General features: G+C 49.3%; 2 protein-coding genes across 2 annotated transcripts in view; one reads left to right on the top strand and one right to left on the bottom strand.

Moving 5' to 3' along the window:
- The window catches only part of ADAM9 (ADAM metallopeptidase domain 9), a 28,100-nt gene extending 11,228 nt beyond the window's left edge, over positions 1–16,872 (bottom strand). The window contains exons 1-11 of the mRNA XM_058820356.1: positions 16,713–16,872; positions 9,143–9,240; positions 8,549–8,613; positions 7,437–7,515; positions 6,029–6,105; positions 5,149–5,338; positions 4,211–4,276; positions 3,715–3,786; positions 2,635–2,804; positions 1,185–1,266; positions 58–191 (exon numbers count right to left, since the gene is read on the bottom strand). Of these exons, the coding sequence (XP_058676339.1) occupies positions 58–191; positions 1,185–1,266; positions 2,635–2,804; positions 3,715–3,786; positions 4,211–4,276; positions 5,149–5,338; positions 6,029–6,105; positions 7,437–7,515; positions 8,549–8,613; positions 9,143–9,240; positions 16,713–16,815 (1,136 nt within the window). The 5' untranslated portion in view covers positions 16,816–16,872. The remainder of the gene's footprint in view (positions 1–57; positions 192–1,184; positions 1,267–2,634; positions 2,805–3,714; positions 3,787–4,210; positions 4,277–5,148; positions 5,339–6,028; positions 6,106–7,436; positions 7,516–8,548; positions 8,614–9,142; positions 9,241–16,712) is intronic.
- A 1,330-nt stretch (positions 16,873–18,202) lies between these two features.
- On the top strand, positions 18,203–19,364 carry TM2D2 (TM2 domain containing 2). The gene is made up of 4 exons (XM_058820296.1): positions 18,203–18,413; positions 18,485–18,572; positions 18,651–18,766; positions 18,878–19,364. Exons 1-4 carry the CDS (start codon positions 18,226–18,228, stop codon positions 19,089–19,091), a joined length of 606 nt encoding a protein of 201 aa, XP_058676279.1. The 5' UTR covers positions 18,203–18,225; the 3' UTR covers positions 19,092–19,364.
- Positions 19,365–19,658: the final 294 nt, after the last annotated feature.

Raw genomic sequence — 19,658 nt, 5'->3', positions numbered from 1 at the left:
AAGCACACGGATGGGAGAATTTGAGCTTTGTTTGCCTTCCCTTGTTCAGCTACTTACGATGCTCCAGAGCTCATGATGCAGCTGCTTGCCCCACAGTGACAGACGCGTTCATCGTCGTGGTTCATCCCCAGGTTGTGGCCGAGCTCGTGAGCCATGATGGAGGCAAACATCTGGATACTGATCCTTCCAAACTGCACAGGAGAGACACAGAAAGCAGTCAGAACAAAGCTTAATCTGACAAAGTCAAAGTGAGCCATGATGGAGGCAAACTTTGGATACTGATCCTTCCAAACTGCACAGGAGAGACACAGAAAGCAGTCAGCACAGAGCTGATCCTGACAAAGTCAAAGTGAGCCATGATGGAGGCAAACATTGGATACTGATCCACAGGAGAGACACAGAAAGCAGTCAGCACAGAGCTTATCCCTGACAAAGTCAAAGTGAGCCATGATGGAGGCAAACATTGGATACTGATCCTTCCAAACTGCACAGGAGTGACACAGAAAGCAGTCAGCACAGAGCTTATCCTGACAAAGTCAATGTTTGCTTCTGTGCCAAGGAGACCCTTTTGCCATTCTGGCTGTAAATTATCAGGATTCTCAGACCAACAGTGCTGGATTTCCAACCAAGTACATGGAATTTGCTCAGCAGTAAAAGCCCTCAGAGAAACCTCTCTGGGACACTACCCAACAAACTCCACTTTCCAGAGCAGCTGCAACATTAACACAAAGCTGGAACTCTCCACACCAGCCCAATTCTCCTGAAATGTGCAAATTCCAGCACTTCTGTCACTGGTCCAAAGAAGCAGATTTCTGGGATTGTGAGTTATCTGACACCAGCAGCTTGGTTCATTAAGGCTCTGCAGTGAACATAAAACATGCAGTGAACCAGCACTGCTCAGGGAGGTCACAGCTGCAGGACAGATTTGAAAATACCCACAGTTCCCACATACTTTTGAGGCAGAGATGCTTAAAACAATACAGAGAAATCCTCTTGCATGAGCACTGCATAGTGAGCTGAGCAGAAGACTACAGAGAAGTTGTGATCCAGACACCCTGGAAATGTCAGAAATTGTTTGGGACAACATAAGAGCCCCACTAAGCCACTTCAGCTTTGTTATGTGCTTCCAGGAAGACTTTCAGAGTGCAATAAATCACATTCAGAGATCACTGAAGAAATCTCACCACATTAATTCCTCCTGCATGGCTCTTGGAGCACACTGTTCCCACATAGGCCATTCCAGCTGTGCCACCAAAACCCTTCTTCCTGCAGTCATGAAGAGAAAGGAGAGGCCACCATCAATCCATACAGACACACACAGAATCCACACCACTCCTGCCTGTGGGGCACAAACCCTGCTGCTCCAGCTTTCCTAGCACTGCTACTGACTGCATGCACAAATGGCACCAGTTAAGCTTTTACTGGCTGCTCAAGATTCCTTTACTCTGTGGATTTAAAACAAGTGTTTACAGAGAAATTCAACCTCTTCCACATCATCCCTCTGCATATAAGGAGCACAGGCACTACAGAGAAGTCCAATTAAGCAGGACCTGTCCAGGCCCCTCAGGCAGACTCCAGACTTAGCAAGCAGTTCAGCTTTTAGTGATTATCAGCTCATTAGTGATTATCAGCTCATTAGCTTGCTAAGTGGCAGGGAGAGAGAGGAGGAGGCTCTGTGAGATTCCACAGAGATGCTTTTATTGGCATCTTCTGCAAAGGTTCTCAGAGACAGCTCTTCTGCCAAACTGGGCAAAAGTAGGACTTTTTATAGAGTAAAGGAGTTTTGGAAACTATCCAATGGTGAGGGTCCTATAGGCTTATAGAGAGATAAGGGGTCTGAAGGCAAAGAGGGGCTTCTTAGGTCCAGTCATCAAGACATTTCCTTATCTTAGGCTGCTGAAAGCCATGGAGGCATTGCAGGCCCTGTGCCTGCTGGGCTGAGCACACAGGGACAGAAGGAACTTCGTGGTGTTAGGAAAATTAACCCACAAACACCAGAGCTTTGTGTCCAAAAAGGAGACAGAGGAGTCCTTTTACTTTATTCCAATCAAGGCAGAGGCCATGGGGCATTTCCCTGGGGTCTCTCCAATTTTTGGAGGACGCAGCCTCCCTTTTTATCCCAATTTCCAGCCACATTTCCCTTCTCTCTTTCCCCAGTTCTGAGGCACTTGAGAGGTTCAGACTTCCCAGAACACCTGATACCAAAGAGTCCCCTCTAACGTATAACCCTCCCTTTTAATTCTTACGGAATTTTGGGGGTTTTCTCCATTTCTGAAGTACTTGAGAGGTTCAGACTTCCCAGAACACCTGATCCCAAAGACTCCCCTCTAATGTACAACACTACCTTTTCATTTTTAATTCTTAAGGAATTTTGGGGTTTTTCTTCTCCATTGTTTCTTTCATCTTTCAATTTATTGGTCTAATTCAATTTACTGGTCTAATTTCATTTACCAGCAAACCTAAAGTTTATTTATAAAAGGACATCTCTTTTCCCACTCACCAATCAGTGGAATCCTTCCCATTGTTCCTTTTCTCTCCCAGGGCTGGTTTTATCTCCCAGCAGCCCCACAGCTTGTTTGGAAACACAAATCCCTCACTCCTCTCCCTGGAGCAGAGGGAAGGAGCAGCACTCACAGGACAAACTGGGCGCTGTCGTGTCTCCGCCGCAGAACGAGATTCTTCTCTCGCCACTGCACAAAATTGGCCAGCACATCCCCAGCCCCTCCATCTGTGCTGATGATGTTCTCGTGCTTCCAGATCTCCAGCCCAACCAGCACGATGCGGATGTTCAGCATAACGTACATCTGGGGAGAAAAATATTCATTTATAGCTTCAGACAAAAACAAGTGGCCTGGTGTCTTGTGTGTCCCTCATGGCAGGAGGAATGATAAATCTGACTGCATGTTCTTAGAAGGCTAATTTATTATTTTATGATACTAAATTAAAGAATACTATACTAAACTATACTAAAGAATACAGACAGAAGGTTAAAAAGATAATAATGAAAACTCATGACTCTCTCCACAGCCTCAACACAACTTGACCAGGAATGGCCATTAAAACAATTCACATGAAACCAATGAAACAATCTCCAACCACATTCCAAAACAGCAAAACACAGGAGAAGCAAATGAGATAATATTGTTTTCCTTTTTCTGAGGCTTCTCAGCTTCCCAGGAGAAAATCCTGGGCAAAGGGATTTTTCAGAAAATGTGACAGTGACACTGGTGTTATAGATCTTATTGCAAGCATCCATCTTTGCTGTGTGGGTTTGAATTTTTTTCACAGCCAGTACACAACTGGAAGCACCAGAATGCATTTTCCCTGTGATTCAGACCTTCATTAGCTACAGGATCAATGCTTAAATGCCACACTGGCTACATTATAAGACAACACCAAACAGAAATAAAAAGAAGTCTCAATTCTGACAAATATCACGTGAAATAGTGGCGTACCAAACATGCTTTTTTCTCTAACCTTTACACAGACACAAGAATTACAATAATTGCAACAATCTGTCCTGTCACTTGCTGGATGTAGCACAGGTTGGAAGAGTTTCCTAGACTAATTCTCAAGGTGGATAAGTGCTGATGAATTTAGAGATGGAAAAGCTTTCATGGGGATGCATTCCCCAAAGTGATACCAGAACAAACCCCAGGGTGGACATTTCCAAAAGGCAGCAGGGCTGCAGCACACAGAATCCCTCCTACTCACACTGTCAAGGAAGTTTGCCAGCTGCACCATGTGTTCTCTTACTTCTGTTTCACTCTTCCCAAAATCTTCAAACTGCAAGACAAAGAAACTCAGTTTCATGAAGAGAAGAGATGGAGACAACAGTTTGAAAAGGAACAGAACATTTTTGGCTGGCTTCAAATCTCCAAGAAGATGCAAACCAATTCAGCAACATCTTCACTGGTGCTGCTCAGCAGCTCAGTATTCCAAAGCCAACAGCAAAGGCAGTTTTTATTACATGCTTTCCTTACATCAGAAGATTCCTTGCTAACAGAACCTCTCCCTGTCTGATGGCTGACTTCTTTTCTGAGGAGGATTGCATTGCACACATTTATCCACTTCCAGGGTAGCGTATTTGTACAACTTGGGTAAATTGTCAAGTGTTTTTTAACAATCCATTTGGGAGTAATGAAATCTGAGGGCTTTCCAGGCCCTCTCCTGAAGAGAAGGGAAAAGAAAAAACACACAGAACTCCCACCTTTTCTTTATCCACGACTATAAACAGCTCCACATATCTTGTCTGGTGCAGGACTGCCCTCTTCCTCTGGGGGGAAAAAAATATTTTAGACAACTTCAGATTTATTAATTCAAGTGTAAACAAAAAAAAAAAGCCTCATGACATTGTCATATTTCACTTGATACCACCAGTGGTTTGAGACACACCCAGAGCACACAGTGCCAAATCCAAGCAGTGCAATCCAATGCAATGAGAGTCTCTGTGTTTTACACTAAAACTCAGCTGCACAAAGACTCCCCTTGTTTCAAAAGCAAGGCACCTCTGCACAGATTGCTCTGGAAAGTCACCACACACTTTGATAAAGGAGCAGAAAGATTCTACCAGTAAATACCAATGATTTTGATGTGAAACACAACATTTCTTCATTCTCCTGCTTTCATTTCAATCTTGTTCCTGTACAGACAGTCCTTGAAGGACAAGGGGGACTTCACACCAAGCCACCAAACTGCTACTGTGATGGTGATGATAGTGTAAATGGAATAATGGAAATAATGGATGGAATAAACATGACAATATTCTCTGGCTTCAGATGCAGTACTTTGTTAACAAGCCTCTCCATGATGAGGGTCATGCTCCAGCCCTTAGAAGTCCCCAAAAAAATTCTGGGAATTTTCTAATAATATTATTTTCCTTTTTCTCTGAGGTTTCTCAGCTTCCCAGGAGAAAATCCTGGGCAAAGGGATTTTTCAGAAAATATGACAGTGACACTGGTCATGCCATGTGCAGAAGCAGGAGGAGACTGTGGCAGCTTTGGGGAAGAAACTGAGCTGTCCCTTAGTGCAAACCCCCCAAATCATAAACCTTTAGGTATGCACTAAGTCCCAGGAAATCTGATAAGCTGCTTGCACACTCTTAAATGAACTCACAAAACCTCTTGTGTGGGACTGGGCAGGACTTACCCGCAGCAGCTGGGTCATGCTGGGATGGAGCTCTCCCTCTGCATGTTCCCCTTCCTGGCCTGCAGTGGTTACTCCACACTCTGTGGGCTCTTTCTTCACATTCTCCAGTCGATATAAAATGTGTTTAGAGCCAGAGGAGGGATCCATGGGCTCAATCCCATAGGTGACATTGCCTATTGTCACCAAACCCCTAAAATAAGGCAGTGTGTAAGAAATGTGGCACTGAGCACAGAAGACAGTAACACAGAATTTTATTTTACTGAATAACCAAAGCCTGCCTATACCTCAGCTCTTGTGAACCAGCACACTTCACAATTCTACATTTCTAAAGGCTGAGCAGGGCCTTACAAATACAGGGCATTAAAAACTTCTGTAAGGCTCTGCAGTGCCCTAGGAATTACATCCCAGGTCTTAAACAGAAATGCTTTAGTTCAAATACACTACTGCCACTCTGACATGGCTCTGTAAAAAATACAATATATGGCACACAATATATGGCAATTAGCCCAAAGCAGAAAACAATTCCATCAAACTTGAGGTGCATAAGGTTTAAAGCCAATTTTGTGAAATCTGGAGATAAGTGTTCAACATTCCACTTCTTCAATAGGCACAGTTGTCATGACTATCTGTGTAAGTTAAAAAATAACTTCTTTTTTAAGTTATTTTGCAAATATGCATCAAAACCAACTTACTGCATTCTGGTAACAATCTGCATTAATAACTTATTTGATGGTACTTTAAATATCTGCGAACTCCTTAAATAAAAGGACACCAGCACCAAGGCAGCTCAGGGCACCCAGTGACAGTGAAAAGCAGAAATGGGTTTTGGCTTCAGCAGCCACAAAGTGACAGCAGGGACACAAAGGAGGAGCTGTGCTACCTGAGCCCTGAGCAGGTGCTGACAGCCACCAGGGAATCCAGGGTCCCCTCCACGAAGCCCTGATAGTGGCAGTGATCCTGGGCAGGAAAACAAAGGTGCATTATCAGGTGTTTCAGGCATCCCTGCACAGCCAGGGCAGCCTCTGAGCTGCCACTGACCTGAAGTGATTACAACTCAAGAACACAACATGTATTATTAAGTTCAATTTCCCACAGCTGGATTTCTTGACTTGAGCTAGGCTATCCCTCTCCTGTTCTGTCCTCCACCCTGCCTCAAATATTTTGAGGCCAGCCCCTCCCTCCTGATTTGGGCCAAATTACTCTTCAGTCTTCTGGCAGAAAGTTCTGGCTTGTCTGTCACCTCTGTAACAGGAGGAGGGACCTGCTGTACACCCCAACCAGAGCTGTGCTGCACAGCCCTGACACATGGACATAAAAATTCTGGAAATTAGACAATGGGGAAATACACTCAATTTCCTCTGGCAAAGACATCTTTAGACATTGATATAGGAGACTATAATACAGGTTCTGTCCCCTGTTGCTCAGCAAGGAATGCAGAAAGCACAGAGGGTTTGTGCCAATTGTTCAGGGCCAGCATGACTTCTGTGACCTAATGCTGAAAAAGCATTTTTCCTCTAACCAATCCCTTTGAACTAGGAAGCAAACAGTCATTTGACTCAGGTGCTCTACTTTCAAGAACAAGATCCTATGAATCATGTATGACTAACACTTCCCTTTCAAAGGAACAGCACTGATCCTTAAGAGTGAAACCATTAGGAAATCTCTCTTGCATTTTGTATCGCACAACTTGCTTTCAATTCTACATTTCCAAAGGCAACATGTCAGGCAGCAAATGCTTTTTGTGGAATAACTCCAACACTGCACAGATCCCATTCTACCCAAAGGTCCTTCAGACTTGGTGCATCCATCCCTTCCAGCAGCTCCCACGTGTCAGGACTTACAGAGCAGCCCACCCTGAGGAGTTTTTAGTTCCTAAAAGCCATCCCTGCTGAATGGATGCAGCTCACAGTGCCTCAGGGACTGATCTAGAAGCTCATTTTGTGCAAAAATAAAAAACCAAAGTTGCCTTTTCAGCCCCCAGAGCAGCCCTGCCCTGGGTTTGGGACAAGGACAGCAGCACCCCAGTAATGAGACACCAACAGCAGCACTGCCTTGTAGAGAGGAGCAGCTTCTAATGAGACAGCAATCACCTCCACAGCAGAAAATACAGGTTTTTCACAGGTTAGAGCCTCATCTAAAATTAAGGAGTCTCTCCAGGAACAGGGCAGTGGGCATGAAGGGGACCCAGCAGAAAATACAATTATTCTTTTGTGATCCCAACTCCCTCATCCCACAAATGCTCTGTTCCTGCCACCCTCAGTGAGGATAGGAATAGAAGGAAGTCCTACCTGGACATCTGGATGTTCCAATTGCAACTTCCCCTCCTTGTCATAGGTATAAACTGTGAAATCTTTGGGCAGCAGGTCTCTGCAATGACAGGGGACAAGGAACACAAGAGGAATTTCATGGGACGGCTGCGACACTGGAACAGAGCAGTAAGATGGCCCTAATCAAGTGTGAGAATTGAAATTAAATAAGAAAATATTAAAAAGGAAAATCCTCTAAAATTAAAGAAATAGTATATTTTCACAGCAAAATTCAAGAGACCAGAATGGTAGAACTGCTCGTGAAATCAAACAAACCACCTCAGAAAGTAGAACAAGCAGCAAAACCCATTAAATTGTGCTAAAACCCTGTTTCCAAGCAGAAAACAAAAAATTCTAGCCCTCAGTCTGCTGCATATGCCTTTTCCTCCCCAGTTTGAGGAGGAAGTGCACTGGAAAGTCTCCCACGACTAAGACTGCTCATTCATTGATGTGGTGCAGCTCAATTCCCACATTTCTGAGGGTCAGGGCCTTGGCAAGTGGCAGCTGGAGCTCCCCAAGGGCTTGCACAGTTGTGTCTCTATCAAGGGCAGCAGTGGCATGGTAAATGACCATGTGCTGGTGCTGCAAGTGGCCCTTAAACCCCAGACAGACAGACAGACAGACTCAGTATCAGCTGTGAGGTGTCAGTATTCAGACCTTGGAGAGTCAGTTTCCTCATTTATTACTGTCCTTGTGCTACTGAGACAGGAAAAAACCACAAAACTAAAGCAATAAACAAGATCCAGACAAAAGTGAAAATATTTACTTGAAATACACTTCAGCTTGTTTATTTTTAGCTGTGAATGGAAAGAGTTGTAGATTCCCTGGGTCTCCTCGGAGTAATCTGCAGCTTCCTGCTCTGAAGGGGGCTCCCCAGGGCTGCAGGAATCAAAAACCATCTCTGGCTGATGGCCAGGACAATTAGGATTCAATCTTTTCCCATTGTGCAGAGCTGGGGTGTACCTGCACTTCCCGCACAGAACCCCAGGATTCAAAACTCATGTGCTACCTGCCAGCTTCTCATCTGGACACAACAGTAATTTAATAACATTTAATTTAAATAATTTAATAATTTAAAGAAATTCATCACTTACTTGTTCTTTTCTAGATGAATGGTGTATTCTTTTCCCTCAATCTCAATGGCATATGACACTTTGTCCTAAATAAAAAGAAAGGTGAATTTTATTCATGTTAATGAATGAAACAGTCTTTGAAACCAACAACAGAGGAGGAGCCTGATATTTGTTTTATAACTGTCCCTGCCTTGAGAACTGAGCATCTCTTCCTCTGTGACTGGGGAAAAAAATCCCATGAAGGAAATGGTTTTAAAATAGAAATGGAAATAGTTTCAAAATAGGAATGTGGTTTTCTTATTCTGTCCTAAAACTTCCACAGAAAAGTTCCAATACAGAACCAGAAAAGGACAACACAGTTTTTTTACTGAACATGATGCAAGTTTTACACCCAGACCAAAAATCCACTGCAGCAACTCCTGAGCTCTGGAGGAGGGAGGTACTCCTGTCCCTCAGCTGCCAGCAGTGCCAGAGGTGCTGCTCTCTGCAAGGACAGACATTTCCCTGCTGCCAGGTGCACCCAGCAGCATTCCATGGGCATCTCAGGTTAGTTTTGGGTGGACTTTATTTGGAAATGGGCACTAAATTGAAGATGTGGCTCAGAGTGCCCAGTACCTGTAGGGAGGAGCTGTTGGAAGCCTCTCGTCGTTCTCTCCCCAGTCTCTGTGGAGTTACAACTTCATAGGAAGAGAGCAGGGAAATCTCCTGGAAACCTGGAGAGCAGAACAGAAACACTGGGTAAAGGGACAAAGCAAGCAAGAGGATGAAGCACAAGGAGGAAAACACTATTTGAGGAAAAGTCCACACTCAGAAGAGCACAGAGCAAGGCACAATTGGATTGCCTTGCAAGGGGCCAGAGAAAAACAACACACAAACAGCAGAGGAGACACCAATTTCCCCAGAAAGTTTGGAATTGAAATCTTCACATTCCAAATACTGGCTTACCAGCATCACCACTCTTCATCAGCAGAATCAGCACAGCAAGGGATGCCCAGTGTCAAACCTGTGCTGCAAAGCTGCAGAACTGCCCCGTGCAGCCCCTCTCAGTGCACTGCCCATGGCACAGCTCAGCCCCAACCCTGGCCCTGCACAGCACAGCCAAACTCCTGCCCTGAGGCTGCTCTACTATTTATTAAGCTTTTACAGAGCTCCCAAGGGCCTCATCAAAACAACTGAGGTGAGACAAATCCCTGCAACAAAGAAGCTGTCACAGATCCCTTTATATATTATCTGTACATGCAACATCAGACAGATCCCCTGAACCAAACAAGTCCACAGTCCAAGCTCCCTTTATCAGTTTTTGCAAGCTGTTTTATATTAACTGTGTAAACAACAATAAATTGTGCATGCAAATTACTTTTCCCATCAGTGGTGGCATCTGCTGGTGCCTGGCTCTCAGCCACTCACCCAGGAAGCAGGAGGTTGGCCAAGGCAGATCAGGCAGCATCCAGAGAAATAGTTTTCCTGGCTCATGGCAAGGGAATCAATGAGCTCATCAGAGGAGTCTGAGCTTCCCAACAAAGGCAGGGGGAAGGGAACAGTTATCCTCACTGTCTGTCTCCAGAAATCATCACCATGTCTGGGTGAGTGAGTGTTTGGTGTCCAAGACCCTCCAAAATCTCTCAAGTGGGACTGAGATGGTGCATCCAGTTAAAATCAGTCCCTCTGAGTACACCAAAACTCACACTCCATGTCCAAAGGGCCTTTGGCTTCTCTAAGCTGCAGGACAGCACTGTGAGCTCAAAGCTTCACGAGAGGCTGCTCCATCCTTGGGAAAATGGGCAGGCTTTAAATGCCAGGGGTTCCTCAAAAAGCACCAGGCTGAATTCAGGAGATGCCTTCTTATGCCTGGCAAGCTGACACAGATCATCATCATCATCATCATCACCTTGGGGAGCACTCAAAAAGGCATCCCAAGGGAAAAGAGAGTCCCTTGCACACTCTTCCCATTGCCAGCTGGGGTCTCTGTACAAATCACAAACAGGACAGGACTGCTGGGAACGTGCCTTGAGCTGTTTGATTTTCCAGCACCAGCCTCATTACATGGTTATGACAGTGGGAAGATGCCATCAAGCTCACATCTCAGCCAGCAGACCAAGAATTTAATGTTACAACTCACTTTATAAGTTTTTTGGCCAATCACACAAAGCAAAAGCACATTGACAGTATTTATATCTGTATAGTATATATTCTATATTGACAGTAGTTCCATCCAACCACTATAAGCACAGGTACCTTTGGTTAAACAATGCTTGCTGATTTCAAATACAATCCCTGCTTGTGAGCCTTCAAACACAATGCACAGAGCTCCATTATTAAGATTAGAACTCCCTAATATCTCACTAGATAAACTTTTCTGTAGCTTAGGGAGTTATTCTAGATAAAGGTTAATACACAGACCATTGTTCTATTTGTACTTGCTTTTCGACATTTTACATAATTTTTCCGCTGACCAATCTCATGGCTGCTGCTCAGCTCTGCTCACAGTTCTGCTGTCTCTGAGGCCTTTTGCAGCTTTCCCAAACCTTTCTGATTTATGGATTCCCACACTTCCCACCACTATCCCAGAAGAACAAGCCATCAGCTCACTGCCAGCTTCCCTCCTGTCACAGCACACGTGGCCATGGCAGGAGACCTCAGATGCACTCTCCTGCTCTGCCACACAGCATTTCTGTCACCAGAGCACAGGCACAGCCCCACTGCCTCTCAGGGCACACACTGCAGCAGAACTTTCATTATTATGGTGTTTGTAGACAGAAGGTATTTATTTACTATTGAAGTAGACAAAGTAGACTATTAAAGTAGACTACAATAATACAAAAAAGAAAGCAGACATTAAAAGAATTAGAAGTATTAAAAAGTAGACATTAAAAGTATTAAAAAGTAGACATTAAAAGTATTTAAAAGTAGACATTAAAAGTATTAAACTAGTACTACATTAAAAGTATTAAAAAGTATTAAAGGAGACATACAATACTAAGAAAGTATTTGTCTACTATTAAAAAAGCAGAGATAAAATTCCTGAAAACAGCCCCTGATATTCAGTGGCTACAGAACACAGTGTCAGTACCTCCCTGCCTGAAAACAAGGGAGGGAAGGGCTGCTTCCTTTCCTGGAATGAACCACCAAAAGCACACACACACTGCAGCAATCACTTCTGTCCATTTGTCATTTCCCAGCACGCGCTCCAGCCAGCCCTGAGCTCCTGCTCTGCCCTGGTCCCATCCCCAGAGCCCTTCCCACCCTCAGCAGAGGGGTGGGACCCTCATGCCAGGCTCTGGAGGCTCACAGGTGACACAAACAGCGGGGCACAGCCAGCCCTGGCACTGCCTGGAGCTGACACGTTTGCCCAAGAGCAGCTTGGAAGCAGAAAAAAAATCAGTGAATCATCACATGAAGCACAACTGGGAGGGATTTCTGGGAAAAGCACAACTCCAAGAGGATCCTCTTAGAGCAACAGCACTAAAAGAGGCCAAATTTCAAGTCTCTGAATGCTCTGACAGCTCTCTCCCCATTTTCTGCCCTCCTACCCACCCTTCAGAGCCCAGTTTGGGAGGTGGTGGGGTGGGAGCCTCCAGCAGGGATGTCCTTGGCACTGCCCCTCACTTCCCAAAGCAGCTGTTCCCATGCCAAGTGCCCTGGGCAGCATTTCACACATCACCAGCAGCCCTCAGGGAGGGCACAGAGCCCATCAGGGAGGGCACAGAGCAGCTCAACCCAAGGGACAAGGGACAAAACCCAACCCAAGGGACAAGTGCAGCCGAGCAGAAAGCCAACCCTGCTGCCACAATTTCCTTCTACCAAGGCCAGGTAGGGTTTGGAATCAATTTTTCAGCAAGTTACAGGACTTAAAATAGTCAGGTGCTTTCTGGCAGCTGCTGGAGCTGCAGCACGTCACCACTGCGGACAGGACATGCTGATGACCCATTTCCGTGCTGAGATTTTATTTCTGATCAGAAGAACACAACTGCATCCATGACCATAGTTATCTCATCTCATCTCATTAAAGGCTGCCATTAATTACCAAGCACTGGAGACAACTAGGAAGATGTGATTCATCTTCCCCTCCCCAGCCCAAATCCACCAGAGGAATTTCATGCATGCTCCATGGCATGTGGGAGCTTGAAAACCACCAGAACACCTCACAGCTATAATGAATCTAACATTGAGGGAACATCTGGGGGTGTTCAGGTGTTCTGGGGGTGCCTGATAGGTAAAATCTGCGTTCAGCAAAGGTCAGAATGCACCCCCTGTCTTGCTGGCCCCATTGGCTCAGTTACAGAATCAGAGCACACAGCTACATGCACTTAGTCACTCACACTTCCCCTCAATCACCATCCTTCCTGAGCTGTGACTCCTTCCCAAGGAAGGTCAAAGATACACACTTCAACGGAAGAAGAAAAAAAAAATTAAAAAGAGGAAAGTTCATGCTGTGGCCTGTTACACCACAGAGCAAGCTAATTTCATAAAAACAACTCATCAGCATGTGAGCAGCTCAGCTGCTAACACCAAAACTCATCAAGCTAACTGTGGTTATCATCAATTGATTACAATTAATAGCTGAGGTCAGCTTCCACATTTTGGCAGGGGATTGCTCAGCAGAAGTGCCAAAGGCATTACACAGCCAGGACAGCTCCACATGGAGCATTCCTGACCCAACCACCAGCTCCTTGTGCTTCAAGCTGCACTCTCCATTCCCCCAGCCCTTCCCTCCAGCTCCACATCTTTAGATTTCCTGCTGTCATCCTTGCCTCTCCTTTCCTGCAACTAAGGAGAGGATTTCCTTACACCTCTGCCTGCTCATATCAGGCTGCTCTGGCTCCACTATCCCAAAAAACCCCACAACAGGACACAACAGCCCAGAGAGGCCTCACACACACCAAGGCACACGTGCTGCGTGTGTTTGTGGATCTCCACAGGTTAAACTCACCTTCCAAACAGCACACATCTGATTCACTTGTCATTCACCCCACTCTGACACTCGTTTCCTTTCCTGCTCCCCATTTTTCACCCTCTCATACTTGTACAGGAGTTATTTCCACCTCAGCACAACACTTTGCACCATCCTTTCAAAGCCACGTATCCCTGATAGATACTTCTCTCATGCTCAGATCACTGGGATTGCTATCAGTTTTTATGGAGCCTGAATCCCATCTGACTGGGAGGTACCAGCTGCCAGCTCAATCTGCATTCTCCAGACCCTATTTTCAGAACCATACAGGACTTTGCCAAGCAGTGTCTGAGGAGAAACTTCCATGACCTGGCTTACTTACATATGTCCTTCAAAACAACAGAACCACTGCTTTTTATGATTTCTTTTTTTATTATTTTTTTTTTTTTTTATTTCTCCAGGCAATGACACACCAGGAAAAGCATTTTTTTGGTGCACTTGACTCTTGCACTAAAACCTCCTTCACTTACTTTCACTATGTAAATATTATCTAAGTCCACTTAAAAATGTTTAGAGGTTTATAAAAAAACACAAAGATAACAAGCCTCCTTCTAAATGTAGGAAAGTTTTCTGTGGAGGCAGCAGTTCCAGCTCCTCCCAAACCTCAAAAACCAGAGTGCCTCAGTAGTGCTTCATCTTCAAAACACCTGGGAACATCTGGCCAGCTGTTCTTCCACAGGCACCACTCCTTGGGGATTTTCTTTCCACCTCTCCCTCTCCTGCTTTCAGTCTTCAAACCTGCTGGGTTCTCCTGCTGTGCTGGTGCAGGAAGAGATGACCAATTATCATGGCAAGAGAAGCAAATTCCTCTGTGTGTATTGCTCACCTGGAATATTTGGATAACATTAAACCTGGCCACAGCAGCTGATGAAGTTTCCTTTGGTATTTCACTGGGGATGTTGGATGTTGATCAGGTTACGGAGCTCTCCCACAGAAATATTTCCTAGAAAATTCTTACACCCCTTGCTGAAATCCAGACCTATGCTGTAAGTGTTTCCTGTCTAGACTCTCCCCATTCCTTCTGCCCTTCCTAAAGCCTAATTTGTCTGCAAGACAACAGCTCCCCTTGTTCTACAAAAAGGACTGTCACACGTGTGCACTGCTACTGTCACAACATCCTCTGCACCTCAGAGCCTTCTCAAAGGAGAAGCAGGGTAAAGCTAAGTTATCTGCAGAAAAATGAACCCTCCTGGGGGTCACTGGCCCTGAGTCACTCCCTTCCACCCATGGCACGCTGAGCCCACTCACTTCCTCCCCATCTTACCAGCTCTGCTTGCTCAGCTGACTCCGTGGGAAGCTTCTCTCTGGAGACATCACTGCCTTTACATCTGGCCACCAAAGGGAACTGTCAAATGCACATTCTTACCTTTTTTTATATATATTTAGCCTGTGAAATAATAATGATCAAGACATGCAGAAACTCTAAAGCAATGATCCTCATTTCTTTTTTGCAAAAGCAAGGCAACGTTAACTACACTGAAATGTCTTTTCTCTCCTTCCCTTTCACATGGAGGAAATAACCACAAACCCACTCTTTGCTGAATGATTGTCCCAGATTTGTTGCAATATGGCTGAGGCAGTGCTGTGTTTCCTGTGATCTGAACAAAAGAATTATCTTAACCAAACACCCTATCTCCCCAGAAATTTAAACCCAAGCGTTTAGACACTTCAAGAATTGTGGTCAAGCCTGGCTGGGACATCCTGGTGTGTGCATGACACCAAATATCAAGAGAGAGATGGAGTAGCACAAAGCAGCCTCTGCCTGTGATTTTTTTTTTAATCCATATAATCAAATCTTGAAGGCTTCTATGGACACCAACAGGAGGGGAAAAGCCATGCACACAAATCCCTTAAGGCTACACACCACTATGTGATTATGGTCATTCAGGAATTTTATTATTCATTATATTTCATAGGAGGTTTGGCATTAAGAGCTGGGGCAGAGAGGAACACTACCATCCACCATCGGAAATGGCACCAGTGTTTATTACAGGCAGGAACAAAAATCTTATTCCTAAAACACCAAGCACCTGACATCTCAGAGATGCATAATTCCAGGCATCACTCCTGGGCCTCCAGTCAGGCAGTTCCCAATGTGCTGCACCACCTTTCAAAGCTGACTTTCACCTCACACAGCTCACACACCCTCCAGCAACAACACAGCAAGTGAGAGGAAGAGATTCCAGCACAGAATCCCTCAGGGAGAGGCACACATCACATAAACCGTGTCCTCAGCATGAAGCACCAGTATCAAATATATTCCTCAGCTGGGAAGACCTGACTATAAAAACATGCATTAATGACAAACACAAGTTTTACACAGTGCATGTATCCCTTCAAGAGGGGGAAACAATGACAGAAGAGACATTTGTGCCTGTCATGTATGTACAGCCCGGAATCAGCACCATAGGAGCCCGTAAACAGAACCATCTCAATTCATAAACAATCCCTAAGGACAGCAGGGGACCCAGTAATTTAGAGCCACGCAGAACGATGGCACTGAGTCCTGTCATCCCTCCCACCCTGGGGACAGCAGCCTGGGCGGCTGTGCCCCATACCCGAGCCCCTGGATGGCCAAGGCCACCTGCACTGACCGGGCAGCCCCACATCCCTGGGGCTCTGCTGCGGGTAAGAGCCGGGCGGAGCTCCCGGGAGGATGGAGGAGCAAAGAACTCGGGCAGGTGTGCCGGGACCCGAGGCCGCTGCCGGGATCAGCTCCTCTGGAGCTCCACACGCCCAGCACCGGAGCCCCGTTATCCCGGGATCAGCTTCTCATCTGGAGCTCCATGGACCCGGCACCAGAGCCCCGGCTGGAGCTCCATGGGCCCGGCACCAGAGCCCCGCTGTCCCGGGATGAGCCCCCCGTTTGGAGCTCCATAGGCCCGGCACCGGAGCCTTTCTGTCCCGGGATCAGCTCCCCGTTTGGAGCTCCATGGGCCCGACACTGGAGCCCCGCCGGGCCCTCCGCAGCATCCCTGAGCACCGGCGATGCTGGGCAGGGCACAGGTGGTGCTGGCCCCCACAGACCCGCCTGCTGTGGGTGGCACCGGCCGAGCTCTGGGGGGCTCTGCCCCCTTCGAGAGCAGGGGTAGGGAGACAAGGGAGGGCCCGACCCTGCGGAGGGGATGGGGAAGGGGGAACGGCGCTGTCCAGGAAAGGGAATGGGGGCCGGGAAAGGGAATGGGGGCCGAGCGGGCTGCGGGCGGCAGGCCCGGCCCGGCCCCGCGCACTCACCCGCGGGCTGCCCGGGCGCGGCCGGCGGCGGCAGGAGGAAGACGAAGATGAGGAGGCGACAGAGGCAGCTCCAGGCCCGGGCCATGACACCCCCTGGCCACATCGCCCCTCCCGTGGGGCGCTGGGTCCGGCCGGCGGCCCCGCGGCCTTATGGAGCCGGGCCGGGGCCTGCGCTGCGCCGCCCCGGGGCGGAGCCGTGAGCCCGACCGACCGCCCCGGGCCCGGCCGACCGCCCGCCCCACGGCTCGGCACCGCCCCGGAACCCAGCACGGACCTGGGCGTCGGCACAGCCCGGGCACGGCCGCAGGACCCAGCACGGACCCGGGCATCGGCACCGCCCTGGCACGGCCCCGGGACAGAGCACGGACCGTGGAATATCCTGAGGTGGAAAGGATCGTCAATTCCGACTCCCGGCCCTGCATGGACACCCCAACAATCCCACCCTGGGCATCCTTAGGAGCGTTGTCCAAACCCTCCTGGAGCTCTGGTAGCCTCCGGGTTGTGACACTTCCCTCGGGAGCCTGTTCAGTGCCCCACCAGCCCTCTAGGGAAAGAACCTTTTCATAATGTGTTGGAAGCACATGAGAACACACCGTGTCAGGCCCTGGCTGGGCAATACCACAGGTACAGGTGAGCACGAGAAACTCCCCAGAATGAAAAGGCATCACAGGCTTTACCCTCCTCTACAAGCACCAGGCATCCTACCCTGCTCCACCAATGGCCCGTGGAAAACCTGCCAGGAAACTTCGGAGCTCTGCATCATCCTCCAGAAAAACCAGGAACAAACACCTGACAAACCCATCGCATCAGGAACAAGTAATGGCGAAGCGGAGTCAATTTACTGGGGAAAAGAGCACAAATGCACCCGAACCTAGGCTGCCTCCCATTCCCACAGGGCAGGGTGGCACTAGGCAGAGTCGCACAGCACAACGGGAATCAGTCGCTGAGCCGCCGCGCTGCCCGTTACCGGCAACGCAGAGCCCTGAGAGCCCTTCTCCGGTGTTAAGGCATCAGCTCTTTGGGTGAACGTGGCGGGCGCCCCCGAGGGAGGGGTCCCGAGGTCCCCGAGTCCCGGCTGGGCCCCGGTCGAGCCAAGTTTGAGCCGGTTCGGCCCCGGCTGGGCCCCGGCCGGGCCCCGTTTGAGCCGGTTCAGCCCCGGGATTCGGTCCCGAGCGCCGCGCGCGGCGGCTGGCGACACGCGCGGCATCAACGCCCCGCCCCTCGCCTTCGCCCATTGGCCGCCAGTCCCCTCGGCAGCCAATCAGCTTTTCGTCCGGCGCGCACTCCCTCCGCCACGCCCTTCGCTGCCGCTTCCGCAGCTTTTTCCGCTTCTCTCCGACCGGCTGCGAGCGGCGGGCGCCCATTGGCTGCGGGAGCGGGGCGGTGGGCGCCTATTGGCTGCGGGAGCGGGGCGGAGGGCGCCCATTGGCTGCGGGCGGCGGGGCGGCGCGACGGCGAACGCTCATTGGCTGCGGCGGTGCGGCCCGAGGCCGAGCGGCGCGGCGGTGCCGCCATGGCGCCGCCCGTGGGGTACGCGCTGCTGTGCGGCCAGGCCGCGCTCCTGCTGGGGAACCTGCTGCTGCTGCACGGCCGCGGCCTCCCGGGCAACGACACCGAGCCCCGGGAGCTGCCGCCGGGGCCGCCCGCCTCCGCCTGGGCTTACAGCGATCCGCGGGCGCCGCTCGTCCTCTGCACCTACCTGTGAGCACCGGGCCGGGGCGCGGGGGAGCGCGGCCTCCCCGCCTCCCTCACCAGCCGCTCCTTCCCCGCAGCCCCGATGAGTTCGTGGAGTGCGATGAGCCGGTGGACCACGGCGGGAACGCCACGGCACAGCAGGAGCTGGGCCACGGCTGCGTGAAGGTGAGGGCGGGGCGGGGGCGGCCCCGGTGCCGGTACCCGCCGGGCCCCGGTGAGCGCTGAGCGCTGCCCCCGCCGCAGTTCGGCGGCCAGGCCCACGGCGAGGTGGATCACACGCGAGTGCTGTGCCGGGCGCTGGACGGCATCGAGTGCGCCGAGCCGCGGAGCTTCCTGCGGGGCAGCCGGCCCTGCGTCAAGTAGGAGAGTCCCGGTCCCCCCTGCACCACCGGACCGAGCTCCCCCGGGAGCACGGCTGGTCCGGCGGGGAGCGCTGACACCCGCTGACCCTGCCCCATCTTCTCTCGCAGGTACACCGGACACTACTTCATCACCACGCTGCTCTACTCCTTCTTCCTGGGCTGCTTCGGCGTGGATCGGTTCTGCCTGGGCCACACCGGCACCGCCGTGGGGAAGCTGCTGACCCTCGGGGGCCTGGGCATCTGGTGGTTTGTGGATCTGATTCTGCTCATCACCGGGGGGCTGATGCCCAGTGATGGCAGCAATTGGTGCACGGTGTACTGAGGAGGGGCAGGGCTGGCTCCAGCTGCAGCCCCTGGGTGCCTCTGCTTGTTCCCAGCACCAGCCTGGCACAAACTGGACTTACAGAACTCAGGGTGCACAGTTACTCTTGATAATGACTCTGTACCAACTTTGGACACAAAGTTGTTCGGGATATATTTTGCTTGTTTAAAATAATCTGCCTTCCCACTGCAAATAGTGACAGCTTCAGAAATCAGAGCTTGCAAACACAGGGGGGGGTCAAACAAACAAACAATAAAATCTGGAAGAAGCTGACTGCACGTACTTTGGGGATTAGTAGGTCACAGCCACACAGAGATGAAGGCCATGGGGTCATGGGCCACCTGACACCTGGGAGCAGAGGTGCCATTTTGCAGCTCCTGTTTGTGTGCCAGGCACCCTTTGGGTGCTCCAGCCCCAGCACAGGGCACCTGCAGCACACAAAGGGTGCAAGAACCTCACACCCGAAAGAGGAAGCCCCACCAGCTGCAGGTTAAAAACTTAGCAAGCTGAATAAAATGGGAAAAGGAAGCTGCAACAAGTCCCAGCCAGAGCCAGACACAAAATCTG

This window comes from Ammospiza caudacuta, chromosome 26 (assembly GCF_027887145.1).
Source record: "Ammospiza caudacuta isolate bAmmCau1 chromosome 26, bAmmCau1.pri, whole genome shotgun sequence".
NCBI lineage: Eukaryota > Metazoa > Chordata > Aves > Passeriformes > Passerellidae > Ammospiza > Ammospiza caudacuta.
This window is presented reverse-complemented; position numbering and strand designations above follow the sequence as displayed.